The 15,072-nt window shown below is 43.3% G+C and overlaps 1 protein-coding gene across 9 annotated transcripts in view; it reads left to right on the top strand.

The window, feature by feature from the left end:
• The window catches only part of TTC3 (tetratricopeptide repeat domain 3), a 141,563-nt gene that overhangs the window by 23,487 nt on the left and 103,004 nt on the right, over positions 1 to 15,072 (top strand). For 7 of the 9 annotated variants that reach the window (XM_060098492.1, XM_060098493.1, XM_060098488.1 and 4 more), the window contains one exon: positions 11,110 to 11,164. In XM_060098492.1, coding sequence (XP_059954475.1) covers positions 11,110 to 11,164 — 55 coding nt within the window. Of the gene's footprint in view, positions 1 to 122; positions 1,748 to 9,797; positions 9,821 to 11,109; positions 11,165 to 15,072 lie in introns of those variants that run through there. The other 2 variants (XM_060098495.1, XM_060098497.1) reach the window with 2 other exon arrangements.

Below are 15,072 nucleotides of genomic sequence, written 5' to 3'. Positions count from 1 at the left end.
TATGTTTTTCTTTTATTATAAACAGAACACTTTCTCATGGTAGAAAATTTGGAAAATACAAGAGTTTAAAAAGAAGAAAATAAAATCACCACCTCGGAGAATACCGCTGTATTAACGTTATGCAGCTTTTAGATGGCTTAAGCCGTGGATAAACCGAGGCTATCTAGTCTAGAGGAATGGATGGGCTTGACACAGTCTTCCGTCAATACCACTGTCCTCAACTGGTTCTGACAAGAAATGAGCTGCAAATGTCTTTAGCTTATTGCCTCTGGCTAGGTCCAGAATTGCAGATATCCTGTGCTGTTTGAAGGTCAATCTGTATGCTTTCAAGATGAATAGGTTGGGCAACTTGGCTAGCCTCTTGTGAAAATCGAGGCACCTATCTGAAACCTTGATTGGGTGGAAGGTCATCCCCTCTGCATAGGGGATCGCCGGGAGCTGAGAGGCAAACCAGGGGTTTCTGCCCTCTTTCGTGAGTGTTGAATGCTAGACACTCAAGCAGGATCCTGCTAAAACTCTGCTGTAAAGGAGGTGCATCAAAGTAGAAGTACAGAAGCCAGGTAGCCTGGTGAGGTCAAGGTCAAGAGCAGGGTTGTGCATCCATCCTTCTACCTCCCTCCTGCCGGTCTAGGTTTGTGATTCAACACCAATGAAGTTTTCTTTAGAGGCAGGTCAGCAGCATTTCCTTATTAGGCAATCACCAATATGTGCTGGATGCTTATTTAATGTCAGAAGCATTATGCCACACATTGGTTTTACTGTTGTTTCCCACCTCATTCATTGTTTATATGACTTGCTCAGTAATGTAGGGATAATGTTTTCTGAACCTGCAATACACATAACTCCTGACCAATTGAGTGGTTGATATGACTTCAGAAAAGAACATGTTTTCAGTGATTCAGACATGCCGTTGACTCAGGAGGACCCATGCCATTTAGCTGGGTTACCAAGATTGAGATGTTTTGAAGCTCTCACATCTGAGGGTTGGTAGGTCCATTATGGGAATCTGGCTGAGCAGCTGCAGGAACAGCTGAGGGTAAAGCATCCGACCTCCCTGGCACTGTTCTGAGCATTCTGCGTGTATTAACTCATAAAACCCTCACAACCCCGTGAGGTAGGTGCTGCTCTGTCGTTATAGACGAGGAACCTGAGACCTGGGGGAGGTCAAGCAGTGTCCTCAGGCACTAGGTGGGTGTGATGGAGCCAGAATTTGAACCCAGGCAGCCTGGATGCAGAATCTCTACTATTAATCACCATAAGGTGATGATAGAATCAAACGGCAATGTGAAAGTTGAAAAAAATTAAAATAATGGTCTAAATAGTCAATAAACATGATTGTCCTTACAGGATGTGCAGATTAAAAACTGTGAGTCTCTCTTTCGTACCCATCAGATTGGCAAAAATTTAAAAACCTCATAACACCAAGTGTTTGAGAGGATGTGGAACAAAGGAAACTTTCATACTCGGCTGGAGAAAAGTGTAAATTGGTGCAATCACTGTGGAGAGCCATTTGGCAAGGTGAAGATGTGCGTACTCTGCCGCCCGCTTCTGGGCTACCCAAGAAGATGTGTACGAGCCTTCATTAGAGCGTTGTTTTTAAGAGTAAAGAAATGGAAACAACCTAAAAGTCCATCAGTAGGGGAATGGATAAAATGAATTATGGTATATTCATACAATGGAATTCTGTGCAGCAGTTAAAATGAATGCAATGTTGAGTGAAAAAGCAAGTTGCAGAATGATTTGTACGGTATGATGCCATTTATATGATGTTTTAAAATGTGCAAAATGATATGCATATCCATAATTAATACATAGTATGTATTAACAATGTTTTTAAAGTGCATGGGCATGTTAAACACCAGGGGAGTGGCTATCTCTGGGGAGGGAGGGAGGGAGGGAAAAGGATTGCAGTTGGGAAAGATGGTTCACAGTGGGTGTCAGCTGTAACAGACCTCTGCAAGAAGATCTGAAGTAAATATGGCAAAATGTTAAGGTCTTGCTAAGCCGGTACATGGGTGTTGATTATGTTAATGGTATTCTCTGTACTTTTATGTATAGTTGATAAAAAAGTAACACAGTGTAATTTAAAATGCACATAAGATGAAAAAAAGAAAAAACACCAAACATTAAGGATAAAATAAGTGGAAAGTCGTCTTGAAAGGAGAGAAATAGAAGTATTTTAAGACCAGTGGTTGGGAGCCTGAGGTGAAGTATGTGTGGGGAAAATGCTTCACTCAGAAGTGGTCAGAGAGTGCTGGAGGTTTTCATGCCGAATAGCTCCACTTATAATGGCCTATACTTGTAAGTCGGGCCACCCTTGGGTGGGTATAGGGGGGGCCCAGAGTCAGTCAGAAAGAACCCTTACCGCTCTCCAGAGGTGTGCACCTCCAGGTCAGCAGATGTTGCCCTGGGGAAGCAAATGGAGTGGGGTTGGGCTTAGGGAGGGCGGGTGGAAATACGCTCCCTCCTGCCACTGCTTCTCCCTGCTGAATCCTGCAAGCTGAGGAATGCGTGCAGTGTATCCCAGCATGCCTGGCTGGGGTGACATGTCCTTTTTATTCTGATCTTCTGTAAGTTCACTTTTTAAGTATAATTTGAGAGTTAGAGGGCATTTTAGAGTGATCATTTTAATTGAAGTAATTAGAAGTTTTCAGATTAGAGGGGAATCTAGAAAAACCAATCAGGCATCTATAGCATCTATAGTTACAATGACTTTGCAAGGTATATGATTAGGCTTACTGTTTAATTCATTCTTGTGGGACTCGTGAAAATTTGAATTCTTTGGTGGGATGGGATAAATTGTGTAATGGGAAATGTAATTGGAAAAGGGGAAACCCTTGGATTTTTTTTAAAAATTTACTTTGGAAAACGATGGAATTTTATTATTTATTTATTTATTTATTTTTGGCTGTGTTGGGTCTTCATTGCCGCACGCAGGCCCTCCCTAGTTGCGACGAGCGGGGGCTACTCCTCGTTGCGGCGCGCGGGCCTCCCATTGCGGTGGCCTCTCCCGCCGCAGAGCACGGCCTCCAGGCGTGCAGGCCCCAGCAGTTGTGGCACTCAGGCTCAGGAGCTATGGCGCACAGGCTTAGTTGCTATGCAGCATGTGGGATCCTCCCGGACCAGGGCTGGAACCTGTGTCCCCTGAGTCAGCAGGCAGACTCTTAACCACTGCGCCACCAGGGAAGCCCCAAACGATGGAATTTTAAAACTTGATATTTACTTTGACCTTTTGGTATTTAACTATCTACCCGTTATATGATATTCCCTTGTGTTAGCTCCCAACTTGTGATTAATAGCAGGTGGATAGACTTTAAATGATGTGTGTGTGTGTGTATGTTTCTGAATTTCTCTGAGGCCCGAGGTGTACATCAAGTCAGTTGTATGTTTCTGTGAGAATTTCAAAAATCTTAGTGTATGTGGGGAGCTTTAGTGTACGTGTTGGTTGGTGAATTATTCCTCACTCTTTTCTCTTACTTGTGCCGTCTCTTTATTTTGCTTAAAAGCTGCTGAATTTGCTTTTGAAGGAAAGAGTTATTTTTGCAGTCTTCTTTGGGGCACATCCCCTTTTTAGAAAGCAGTAACAAATGCACATCATAAAAAGTTGTGTGCTAAAGGATAAGCTGAAAACTCTTGCCCAGCTGAGACCCCTGCCCTAATTCCTTTTAGATCCTTGTGTATTTCCATGATATTAATATTCCATGACTATACTAGCACTTATTACATTGAACCAAATGAAGTTGCTTTTATAAATCAGAATAAGGCGGTTTTGTTTGGTTCAGTGTGATGTATATGTCCTTTTTTTTTTTAACATGGGTAAGAGCATATTATACACCCTGTTGTATGTCTTGCTTCTTTTAATGTTTAAATCTTGGAGTTGTTGCATATCAGTGAATATAGAGACCTACCCTAGTTTTTACACATGGCTGCATAGTATTTTACTCAGTAAATTAGTTTGTATTAGCATATAGCTTATTTCCAGTTTTAAAACTTATATACAGCAGTATCCTTTTACTTACATTCTACACTCAGATGCAAGTATATATATATGTAGGGTAAATTCCTGATAAAAATTTATTTTACTTGGATGAAAGAGCATATGTAATTTTAATTCCAGACACTAACTTTTGATTTAAAATGTATGTGTTTATTCAGTCAATGGTTAATAGTCACTGCATATTTGACAGTAACTGATATTACATCTGAATCCTGCTTTTGCTGTTTCATTGTAAGATGGAGAACCTTGGGGAGTCATATTGTTACTTCTTTGTGGTCTGGTCAGGCCCTGAAAGTGATGATTTACAATAGGGGGAGAAATAATTCTTTTGTGGTATTCGAAGTTCTTACATACTTACATGTTGTGCTTTAAGAGAGCCAGTTAATGGCATCTCCTTCCCCTCCCAAGTCCAGAATTACCTAAGAGATGGAAGCAGAAGACAGTTGATGATGCAGTCTTGCCTCCATTACTAATACAGTTGTTGGAGAACCGGGCCTTAAGTCTGATAGCCAAGAGACTTATTATTAGTTCACCCATGTCACAGACAGAACCAGGCAGCAGGGGCCCTTGTGAACTTTAAGCTTGGAGGAGAAGGGAATCTGGTGTTACGTTGCTGTTTAAGATAAGGTCCCAAAGGAAGAAAAAGAAGAGGCTAAGCCCCATATGATTGATGCCTGTCCCCCACCATTAGATAAGTTACTATTCCCTCGGGGAAAAGTTAGTGAGGTTTAGGGAGAGGAGAGAGCTCACTAGTGATTAATCTAGCAAATCCACATGGAAGCTAGAGGAGGGGGAAGTAAGTGTTTTTTCATAACATAATTTAGGGCAAAATGTAACATATCGTATGTGAGGAACTAGATAGGGGTAGGGACTGGAGAAATGCACTTTCCCATGTAACATGTAATAAATTGGGGCATCTGTGCTAGAGCTCTGTTTCTTACCCTCAGTTCAGTACACTTATTACTGAGTTGCATTCTTGGGTTTTCCTGTTTTCATAGATGTATTGTGCAGGGTGTTGCTGCTGCTAAAGTCAGGCCTGCCCTCCAGAGTGTTTGGACCCTGGGCTACAGTGACTTGGATGAGCAGTAACACGACGTAATTTACTCCACCCACTTTGCTTTCGTAGACGAATGTGGTCAAATGCTAGTAAATACGAAAATGTTAATATACATTTATATATTAATGAATATACTTAAAACGTGATTATAATTATAATAGCAATATAATATTATATATTATAGGTATTATAGTATTGTTTATTATAATAAAATTAAACACTGGTATGTTAGAAATGAGCAAAAACAGACATAGTCCCTGTGTTCTAGACAATGGACCAGCAGTGTGGGAAGGAGCACGTTGCATTCCAGGTTTAGTTTATGTTCTGCCGAAGCGAGCACGGCATGTTGCGTTCATGGAATTACTAGTGTGTCTGAATACAGAGAAGGAGGGGGAGAGGTGGTCAGGGGCTAGACCAAGGAGGGTTTTGTAGGCTGCAGTCCAAGTTCTGATTGAATTAATTGGGCATTGGGCTTTTAGAAGCCCCCCAGGTAGTACTAATGTGCAGCCAGGTTTGAGACCCACTAGTCTAGAGAGGGCAGGGTCGAGATTAGAAGAGGAAGTAGGACCGGACTTTGAGGGACACAAACAGTGGCCAATTAGAGAAGGATGAACCTGCACGGGAGACTTCTACGAGGTGGCTGGAGAGGTAGGAGGAAAGTAAGTGTGGGATCATGGAAGCAAGTGAAAGAGTAGCCAGCACTGCCTGTTGCCGAGAAGCCATTTGGAATTTGGATTTAGTTCTATGGATCTCTTTTAGCTACCATAGGGAGAGCCATCAGTGGGAAGCTTGGAACAGACGCTGGGCTGGAGTGGATTGAGAAATGAGGGTGAGGAAATGGAGCCAGCTAGCATAGGCAGCCGTTAAAGGTACTCTGGGAGAGAGGCAGTGAGGAACAGAAGAGGTTTGCCATTGCATTAAGATGTTCTTCGGCTGCAAATAGCAGAAGTCTCTTATTCAGCTGGTTTAAATGGTGAAGAAAACTTACCTTATTCACGAGTTCCAGAAGAAGGTGATTCTAAGGTTGTGCGTTTATGTCATCAAAGACCTAGGTTTTTTTTTTTTCCAGCCCCACTGTATGACTTGGACCTCAAGCTGCCTCCTCAGGATGGCAGGATGGCCACTGTAATTCAGATACCACACTGGACATTACAGCCTCCAGCAGAAGGATGACTGTTGTAATCTTCAAAACTAAAACCTTAGCACATACACTGAGAAGTGTACAGTTCGTAAGTGTATAGGTTGAATTTTCAGAAACCAAACAACCATAACTAGCACCCAGATCACCACCCCAGTAACCCAGAAGTCACCCTTATTCCTCCCGTCACTACCCACTTCCTCCCCCCAGGGTAACTCCTGTCCTGACTTCTGACAGGACATAGGTTAGTTTTGCCTGCTTTTGTGCAATATGAACAGAATCATGTGGTATGTGCTCTTTTATGTCTGGTTTTCAGCATTGTGTTTGAGATCCATATTGTTGCATGTAGCTGTAAAGTGTTCATCTATTGCATGAATATACCACATTTTATCCATTCTCTTGTTGATGGGCATTTGGGTAGTTTCTAGTACTTGACTTAGATAGTGTCATTGTGAACACGTCTTCATTTCTGTTAAGTATATAATGAAGGAGTGGCCCTGCTGGGACAGGAGGGTGTGCTTATGTTCAGCTGTAGCACACTGAACATAAGCACACCCGTGGTTGTATCGTTTTACACTCCTGCCAGCAGCATATGAGAGTTTTAGTTCCACATCCTCACTAACACTTCTTATTTTGTGTCATTTCATTTAGACATTCTGCTGGGTGTGTAGTGATACAGTGCTGTGATTTTAATTTGCATTTCCTTAAGTTGATTTAGGAGATTTAAGTTGAACATTTTTCACATGCTTATTGACCGCTCAGATATTCTCTTTTGTGAAGTGCCTGTTTGAATCTTCAGTCTTTTGCTATTTTTTTTTCTTTTGAGTTGAATGTCTTATTCATTAGTAGGAGGTTTTTTAAAAAAAAATTCTGGATATGAGTCATGGGGCAAATATATGTATTACAAATACCTTCTCACACTCTGTGGCTTGCCTTTTTGCTCTTTATGTTTTCTTTTTGCAAGCGGAAGTAGTAATTTTAATATAGTACAATTTATCAATTTTTTCCTTTGTGGTAAGCACTTTCTGTGTTCTGATTATAATCTTTGCCTACTCTACAAAGTGTTCTTTGTTCTTCTAAAAGCTTGATTTTTTAACTTTGGTATTTAAATCTGTTATTCATTTCGAGTTGGTTTTTGTATTTTGTATGAGATAGGGTTCAAGGTTCATATGAATGTCCAGCTGACCCAGCCCCGTTTTTTTTCCTTCTTTTTCTTTTTTTCTTTTTTCTTGGGCCCAAGACTGCCCCCCACACCAGGGCCAGCCTTGGTGGGGCTGCTATCCCAGGGCAAGCGAGCGGGGCTCCCACTGCAGCCCTGCCTCTGAGGGACCAGGCCAGGATAGGGCCCTCCCCACGCCCCGACTCCCACACCAGGCTCCTCAGAGAGCCTGTGAGTGGGGATCAGTCCGCTTCTCACCTCTCTGCAATCCTGGTGTTACCTGCAGCTAATTCTGCTTTCCAGAATCCCCTACTCTGAGCTCCCACCACAGTGAACCCACCTCCTCAAACCTGCCCGTCCGTTGCTTCTTGGGCAGCTTTTCTGGAGCCCCGTCCCCTGGGTCTGGTCCTCTACCCGAGTACTGCCTCTGGCCCTGAGGCTTCCAAAGCCAGCTCTGATGAGACAGCCTTATTTCTCTTTCCTGCCCCGAATCCGTCAGCATTGCCCTTGGAGACCGACAGGCCTCTGCCCTCGCCTCCAGCCCTCTCAGGTCCTCAGGCCCCCAACCCAGGAACCCTTCCCATCCCTGCCCCCTCCTCTCTTGACCTCTGTGGCCTCCGCTGTCACCCCCTCCCCTCTGCTTGCTTGCCCCCCTTTCGGCCCCAGACCCTGTGCACTGTCTGTCCCCTCTACCTGGGACGCTCTTCCCTGGCATCACAGGGCTCCCACCCTCCCTTTATTTGAGTTTCAGCACAAATATCACCTCCTTCTAGAAGCCTGCCCTGACCCATCTTCCTGAAAATTCACTCTCTCCACCTCTGTGGTCTTCACCTGGCTTAGAAATCACTTAGTTATTTGTTCCCATATTGTCTTGTCTCCCCATTAGAATGTCAGCCCCAAGAGGGCAGGGCCGTGTCCAATTTGTCCACACTGTGTCCATTAACACAGTGCCGGGCGTGTAGTAGATGCACAAGAAGTGGGTGGATGGACGGAGGAGGGGGAGGGGGAGGAGGGGGGAGGGGGAAGCCTTTTTAGCTTCTCCACTTGCTCGCAGCCCCCCACCCTCTTTGTGCCTCTGCCTCTGGCATGCAGCTGTGGAGGACGCATTTCTTCATTCATCCATTCACTCATTCTTTGAACGTATAACCAGTGAGCGTCTCTCCGTAGCAGGCTCTGCACTCGTCGTAGGGGTGCCGAAGAGACCCCCTTCAGCCGGCCCGGCCCCATTTTCTAAGAGTATGTTTTTTCCATGCACTGCACTGTCATCTCTGTCATATAGGTCAGGTGACTCTGTGTAAGGACCTGTTTCTGATTTCCATACCCTATTCTGTTTGTTAGACCATCTATCTTTAGATAGCTTTTTATTTTTTATTAAAATGAATATTTGGCCTTTTAGTAGGTATTGCTATCTGGTAGGGTCAGTTACCTAGTTTTGTTCTTCTTTGTAATCTTTTTATTTATTTTTTTGTAATCTCTTTTTTTTTTGTTCGGTACACGGACCTCTCACTGCTGTGGCCTCTCCCGTTGCGGAGCACAGGCTCCGGATGGGCAGCCTCAGCCGCCATGGCTCACGGGCCCAGCCACTCCGCGGCATGTGGGATCTTCCCGGACCGGGGCACGAACCCGTGTCCCCTGCATCGTGTCCCCTGCATCGGCAGGCGGACTCTCATCCACTGAGCTACCAGGGAAGCCCTGTCATCTCTTTTTAAGAGTGATAAGTCCCTTCAGGTCTGGGTCACATGACTACCCCTAAACCTGTCAATGGAAAGGAGAGTAGGATTGCCATGATTGATTTAAACTAATAAGGAATCATCTCTAAATCTTGTACTAGGGAGATAGAGCCTCACGATGGAAGTCTAGTAATCAGGTAGAGGAGGGGATAGCTGCTGGGTCGATGACCAACAGTGTTTGCTTAGGGTTTAAGATTTATTTTTTTATTTGCTTTTTAAAGATGAGAGAGATCTGAGCATATTAAAAGTTGATAGGAAGTTGCACAACAATGTGAATGTACTTAAGGCCACTGAACTTTACATTTGAAATGGTTCAAACGGTAAATTGTATGTTACGTACATTTCACCAGAATAAAAAAATTGATGGGGTAGATTCTTGAGAAGGAATGGGTAATTTTACAGGTGAGAGAAGGGATAATTGATATTGTAAGGGTGGATAGTTATATGGCACAAGTGGAGAAATTGGCCATATAAGGAAGAAGAAGACACTTTTTTTTTTTCTTTGCGGTATGTGGGCCTCTCACTGTTATGGCCTCTCCCGTTGCGGAGCACAGGTTCCGGACGCGCAGGCTCAGCAGCCATGGCTCACGGGCCCAGCCGCTCCGTGGCATGTGGCATCTTCCCGGACCGGGGCACGAACCTGTGTCCCCTGCATCGGCAGGCGGACTCTCAACCACTGCGCCACCAGGGAAGCCCAGAAGAAGACACTTTTATTGTGAAAGAGAAAAGGCAGGGCCAGGTGTGGGTTTGTCTTTAAGTTTGGTTGTAGGAAATTGAGAGAGAGTTCTCTTTGATGTCTCCAGTTTTGACTCGTTGAAATAGAAGCAGAGCCCATCTGCTGAGAGAAGGGGGAGTTGGAAGTGTGAGGAAGGGACGTAAGATTTGAAAGGATCATTTTACAAAGTTAGAGGATGATTTGGTCTGAAATAATTGGTTAACAATGTTGAAGGCCCCTTTGGGTTGTTGGGGTCCTGAGCAGTAGTGCTACCCGTGTGCTCTGCTGTGTAATTTTCTCCAGCAGTACTTGGCTCCCTGGATGTAGTCATTGAGAAAGCAGGAAGCAGGGTTGATCCAGTGTTGGGTTTTGCCATAGAGCAAGATGTAACCATAGGGACAAAGAAGTATAAAGAAGTTGTATGCATGGGAATATGCAATGATGAACCAACGAATCTTAAGCTAGATAAATAAGGAAGTTAAAAAGAGAGAAAGTGGGTAAGTCAGTGAGTCGGGCACCCTGAGGAGATAGTAGGAATAGTTGAACAAGTAAGACAGAAGGAGGTAGGTTATGGGGGAAAGCGTGGGATGCCTGAATTAGTGATTTGGGGCTTTGAACAGTTTTGAGTGGCGAGAAAGTTCCCTGGGAGGGCGGTGGTGGGCGGCTGAGCTGGGGTAGAGGAGGAGGTCATCGAATGTAAGGAAGCCAGGAAACTGAGACTGGGTGTTAGACCTTAGTACCTGACAGTTTACAAAGCACTGTGCTTTAGCGTAGTATCTGAAAACAGGAAGAACACAGTTATTAGCCTCATTTTACAGAGGAGAAAGTGGCCCCAGAGAGGTTAATAACTTCTTAACAGCCCCAGTGAGAATTAGTGATGGAGTTGGACTTAATCCCCATCTCATATCCCAACTTTCATGCTCTGTCCACTGTAGCTTAGCCGATGTGTTGTGTGAAAGATCTGGAAGTTTTATTTTCCGAGATCAGAAGTCTTGCTGACTTGCAAAAATAGTACCAAAGAAAACTGTACAAAGAATAACAAGAAGTTAGGCATAGGTAAGATGTAAATAGTTGTGTGCAGGAAGTACTCTGGAATATTAAAAGTAGCTGTTCTGGGTAATTGTGATTGTGACTCTGGGTGACTTTTTCCCTTTGTTTTACTTTTCTGTATTTTCCAAATTTCCTATAATGGACATATATTACGTGGATTAAAAAAATTAAAAACTAGATTATATATGGAAAATTATAGTCTAAATAGATATACAATATATAATGCCTTTAGTTTGAATATTTCTTCTTTTTTTTTTTCTTAGAAATGCACTTGGTGATGGAAAGAGAGCTATTATTCTGAAGAACAATTGGACAAAGGTAGGTTTCTTTCTTATTTACATTGGACAAATAGTGCCGTACAACTTCGTGAAAAATCTGTTTACAGAATGTAAATCGGTATGTAAAAATGCTGGATAAAATTATGCAGAGCTCAGGAATGTGGCAGGGGCATCTTCATTTCCATGATCAGAGAGGAGATGCAGCCCAGCAGTAAGGGCCACATGTGTCTGAGGAGGACAAGCGGCCCCTAGGGATCGTGAGTACTCCTTAATGGTTGAGGGGACGGCATCCACAAGTTCTGGATGGATTCAGGACCTGGCTGTGGAAAATGAGCCTAAAAACCCAGAAGGAGCTGTAGGAGACTAGCTTTGTAGCCTTGAGCTGGGAAAGGATTTCTTAAATAACATACATGCACAGGTCAGTGAAGGAAAAAACTCTGATGAATTCGGCGATCTCAGACTTAAAAATTTCTGTATGTCAGGACACCATGAAGGAAATAATTTGGGAGGAGATAGTTTGTCATATATAGAACATATAAAACTGATAGGATTTATATTCAGAATATGCAAAGAACAAAAATAAATAAGAAACCCAGTAGAAAACAGGCCAGTGAAATAAACAAGCATTTCAGAGATGAGGAAACCTGAATGGGCGATAGAAGAAGGTATATTCTGTTTCCTAGTAATTAAAACTAAAGAGATAGAAACCTAATGGACCCTAATAGACAGCCTCCAAGGAGACCCACATGTACACCCACAAGTGAAAAACAGTGTGATGTTGAGTCCTTCAGATGAGCAAAAGTTAGAGATCAATGGTCCTGAGTGTCAGTAGTGTGTTTACTAACAGGAAGTCTCAGTAAACCAGTGGGGTGTGAATTTGTCACAGCCAACTTGGAGAGTACTACGATGTGCGTATGCCGTAATTGATTCCAAGGGTGTGTACCCCACAGACATTCTTGCATATGTGCACCTGGTGAGATGTACAAGATTGGTCACTGTGGTATTGTTTTACTGGCACAGAACTGCAAATAACCTAAGTATACATTAATAAAGCAGTGGATGAGTATGGTTCTTTCGCTTGATCAAAGTTATTACTAGGATCTCTTTGACCAGCCCCCTGTCTTTAACACCCGTTATTTCTCCCACCTCACTCCTGCTGCTCTCTCCCTTGTCCACTCTGTTGGCCCGTCGGCCTCCTCACTGTCCTTACACATGCCAGGTCCACCCCCAGTTTGTACTTGCTCTTCCCTCTGCCTGGAATTAGAGTGCCTTTCCCCAGAGCCTGAGCTAGCTCTCCTATTTCCTTTCATTGTTCACTGGAAGTTCTCATCTCAGTGAAACCTTCCCTGAGCACATTACTAAAATGCAAAACTGCCCCTTCCTAGACATTTGCTGTTTTTCTTTGCTTTACTTTTTTTTCCTCTTAGCATTTATCATTATTGGACATACGATATATGTTATTTAAGTTGTGTTGTTTTTTGTGTGTGCTCCGGTACATTGTGAGCTCCCTGAGGACAGATTTTTTTGGTTGGTTGGTTCACTTCTGAATCTGGACTGCCTGACGAGCTGCCTGGCACATAGCAAGCACTCATAGTCAGTATTTGTTGATTTAATAAATGAGTTGAATGAATGGGTTGAAATGAGTTAACTGGGTTACCAATATTTATAGATTTTAAAAAGTGTTTACATATTTGTTTATAAGCCAGAGTGAATAGAATCAGAATTTCAGAGCCCCCAAATTGTGATTCAGATGGCCTAGGAGTGTATTAGAGTCTGGGGATTATAAAATTCTCCAGGTGGACTTCTGCCTCCAAATATTAGAGTCACTTTTAAATGCCTCAGTTATAGATGAAGGAGAAGTTGAGTCCCAGAAGGGTAAAGTGACTTTTACAACGTGTTGTTGCAAGTAAAAGACAAAATTGAATTGAGAATCCAGCACTGGATATGCTTCTCTTTGAAGGTGGTGAGCTCGTTGCCATTTTCATTGTGAGTTGCTGTTGTACTTGAAACATAATCTCTGCTGATCATTTGGCAGGTGCTGTATAAGTTAATTTACGGAATGAATGGATGATAGAGTTCATAATACTGAACATGTTTTATAGGTTTATAGGTTTTTATAGGTTTGGATAAATGTATAATGACATGTATTCCACCATTATGGTTCATACAGAGTATTTTCACTGCCCTGACATCCTCTGATCCCTCCCTCCCCCCAAACTCCTGGCAACCGTTGATCTTTTTACTGTCTCCATAGTTTTACCCTTTCCAGAATGTCCTATAGTTGGAATCATACAATGTATATAGCCTTCTCAGATTGGCTTCTTTCACTTAGTAATATGCAGTTAAGGTTCCTGCATGTCTTTTCATGGCTTGATAGCTATTTCTTTTTAGCCCTGAAAAATATTACATTGTCTGGATATACTACAGTTTAGTTATACATTCACCTACTGAAGGACATCTTGGTTGTTTCCAAGGTTTGGCAATTATGAATAAAACTGCTATAAACAGCTATGTGCAGGTTTTTGTGTGGACATACATTTTCAACTCCTTTGGGTAAATACCAAGGAGTGCAGTTGCTGGATCATATAATATGTTTAGTTTTTTAGGAAACCACCAAACCTTCCAAAGTGGCTATACCATTTGCACTTCCACCAGCAATGAGTGAGAGTTCCTGTTGCTCCACATCCTGCCAACATTTGGCATTGTCAGTGTCCTGAATTTTAGCTGTTCTTTTTTTTTTTTTTTTTTTTTTAATTTATTTTTGGCTGCGTTGGGTCTTCATTGCTATGTGAGGGCTTTTCTCTAGTTGATGGCGAGCGGGGGCTACTCTTTGTTGCAGTGCGTGGGCTTCTCATTGCGGTGACTTCTCTTGTTGCAGAGCACGGGCCCTAGGCGCATGGGCTTCAGTAGTTGTGGCACGCGGGCTCAGTAGTTGTGGCTCACAGGCTCTAGAGCACAGGCTCAGTAGTTGTGGCGCACGGGCTTAGTTGCTCCGCGGCATATGGGATCTTCCCGGACCAGGGCTCGAACCCGTGTCCCCTGCATTGGCAGGCGGATTCTTAACCACTGCACCACCAGGGAAGCCCTTGGCTGTTCTAATAGATGTGTAGTGATATCTTATTGTTTTAATTTGCATTTCCCAGATGACATATGATGTGAAGCATCTTTTCATATGCCTATTTGCCACTGTATCTTTTTTTTCTTTCGTTTTAAATTAAAAAAAAAATTTTTTGGCCGCATTGGGTCTTCGTTGCTGCGTGCGGGCTTTCTCTAGTTGTGGCAAGTGGGGGCTGCACTTCGTTGTGGTGCATGGGCTTCTCCTTACGGTGGCTTCTCTTGTTGCAGAGCCTGGCGCGCAGGCTCAGTGGTTTTGGCACGCGAGGCATGTGGGATCTTCCTGGACCAGGGATCAAACCCGTGTCCCCTGCATTGGCAGGTAGATTCTTATCCACTGCACCACCAGGGAAGTTCTGTGTATCTTCTTTTTTTTTTTTTTTTTTTCTTTTTGCGGTATGTGGGCCTCTCACTGTTGTGGCCTCTCCCGTTGCGGAGCACAGGCTCCGGTCGCGCAGGCCCAGCGGCCATGGCTCACGGGCCCAGCCGCTCCGCGGCATATGGGATCCTCCCAGACCGGGGCACGAACCCGTATCCCCTGCATCGGCAGGCGGACTCTCAACCACTGTGCCACCAGGGAGGCCCCTGTGTATCTTCTTTGATGAGGTGTCTGTTAAGGTCTTTGGTTTATTTTTTAATTGGTTGTTTTCTTAGTGTTGAGTTTTAAGAGTTCTTTGTATATTTTGGATAACAGTCCTTTATTAGGTGTATATTTTGCAAATATTTTCTCCTGGACTGGGGCTTGCTTTCTCATTTTCTTGACATTTCTTTCACAGAGCATAAGTTTTAATTTTAATTAAGTCCCGCTTATCAATGATTTCTTTCATGGATCAT

This window comes from Mesoplodon densirostris, chromosome 5 (genome assembly GCF_025265405.1).
Source record: "Mesoplodon densirostris isolate mMesDen1 chromosome 5, mMesDen1 primary haplotype, whole genome shotgun sequence".
In the NCBI taxonomy this organism is placed as follows: domain Eukaryota; kingdom Metazoa; phylum Chordata; class Mammalia; order Artiodactyla; family Ziphiidae; genus Mesoplodon; species Mesoplodon densirostris.
Note: the sequence above shows the minus strand (reverse complement) of the source record. Positions and strands in the feature narration are given on the sequence as shown.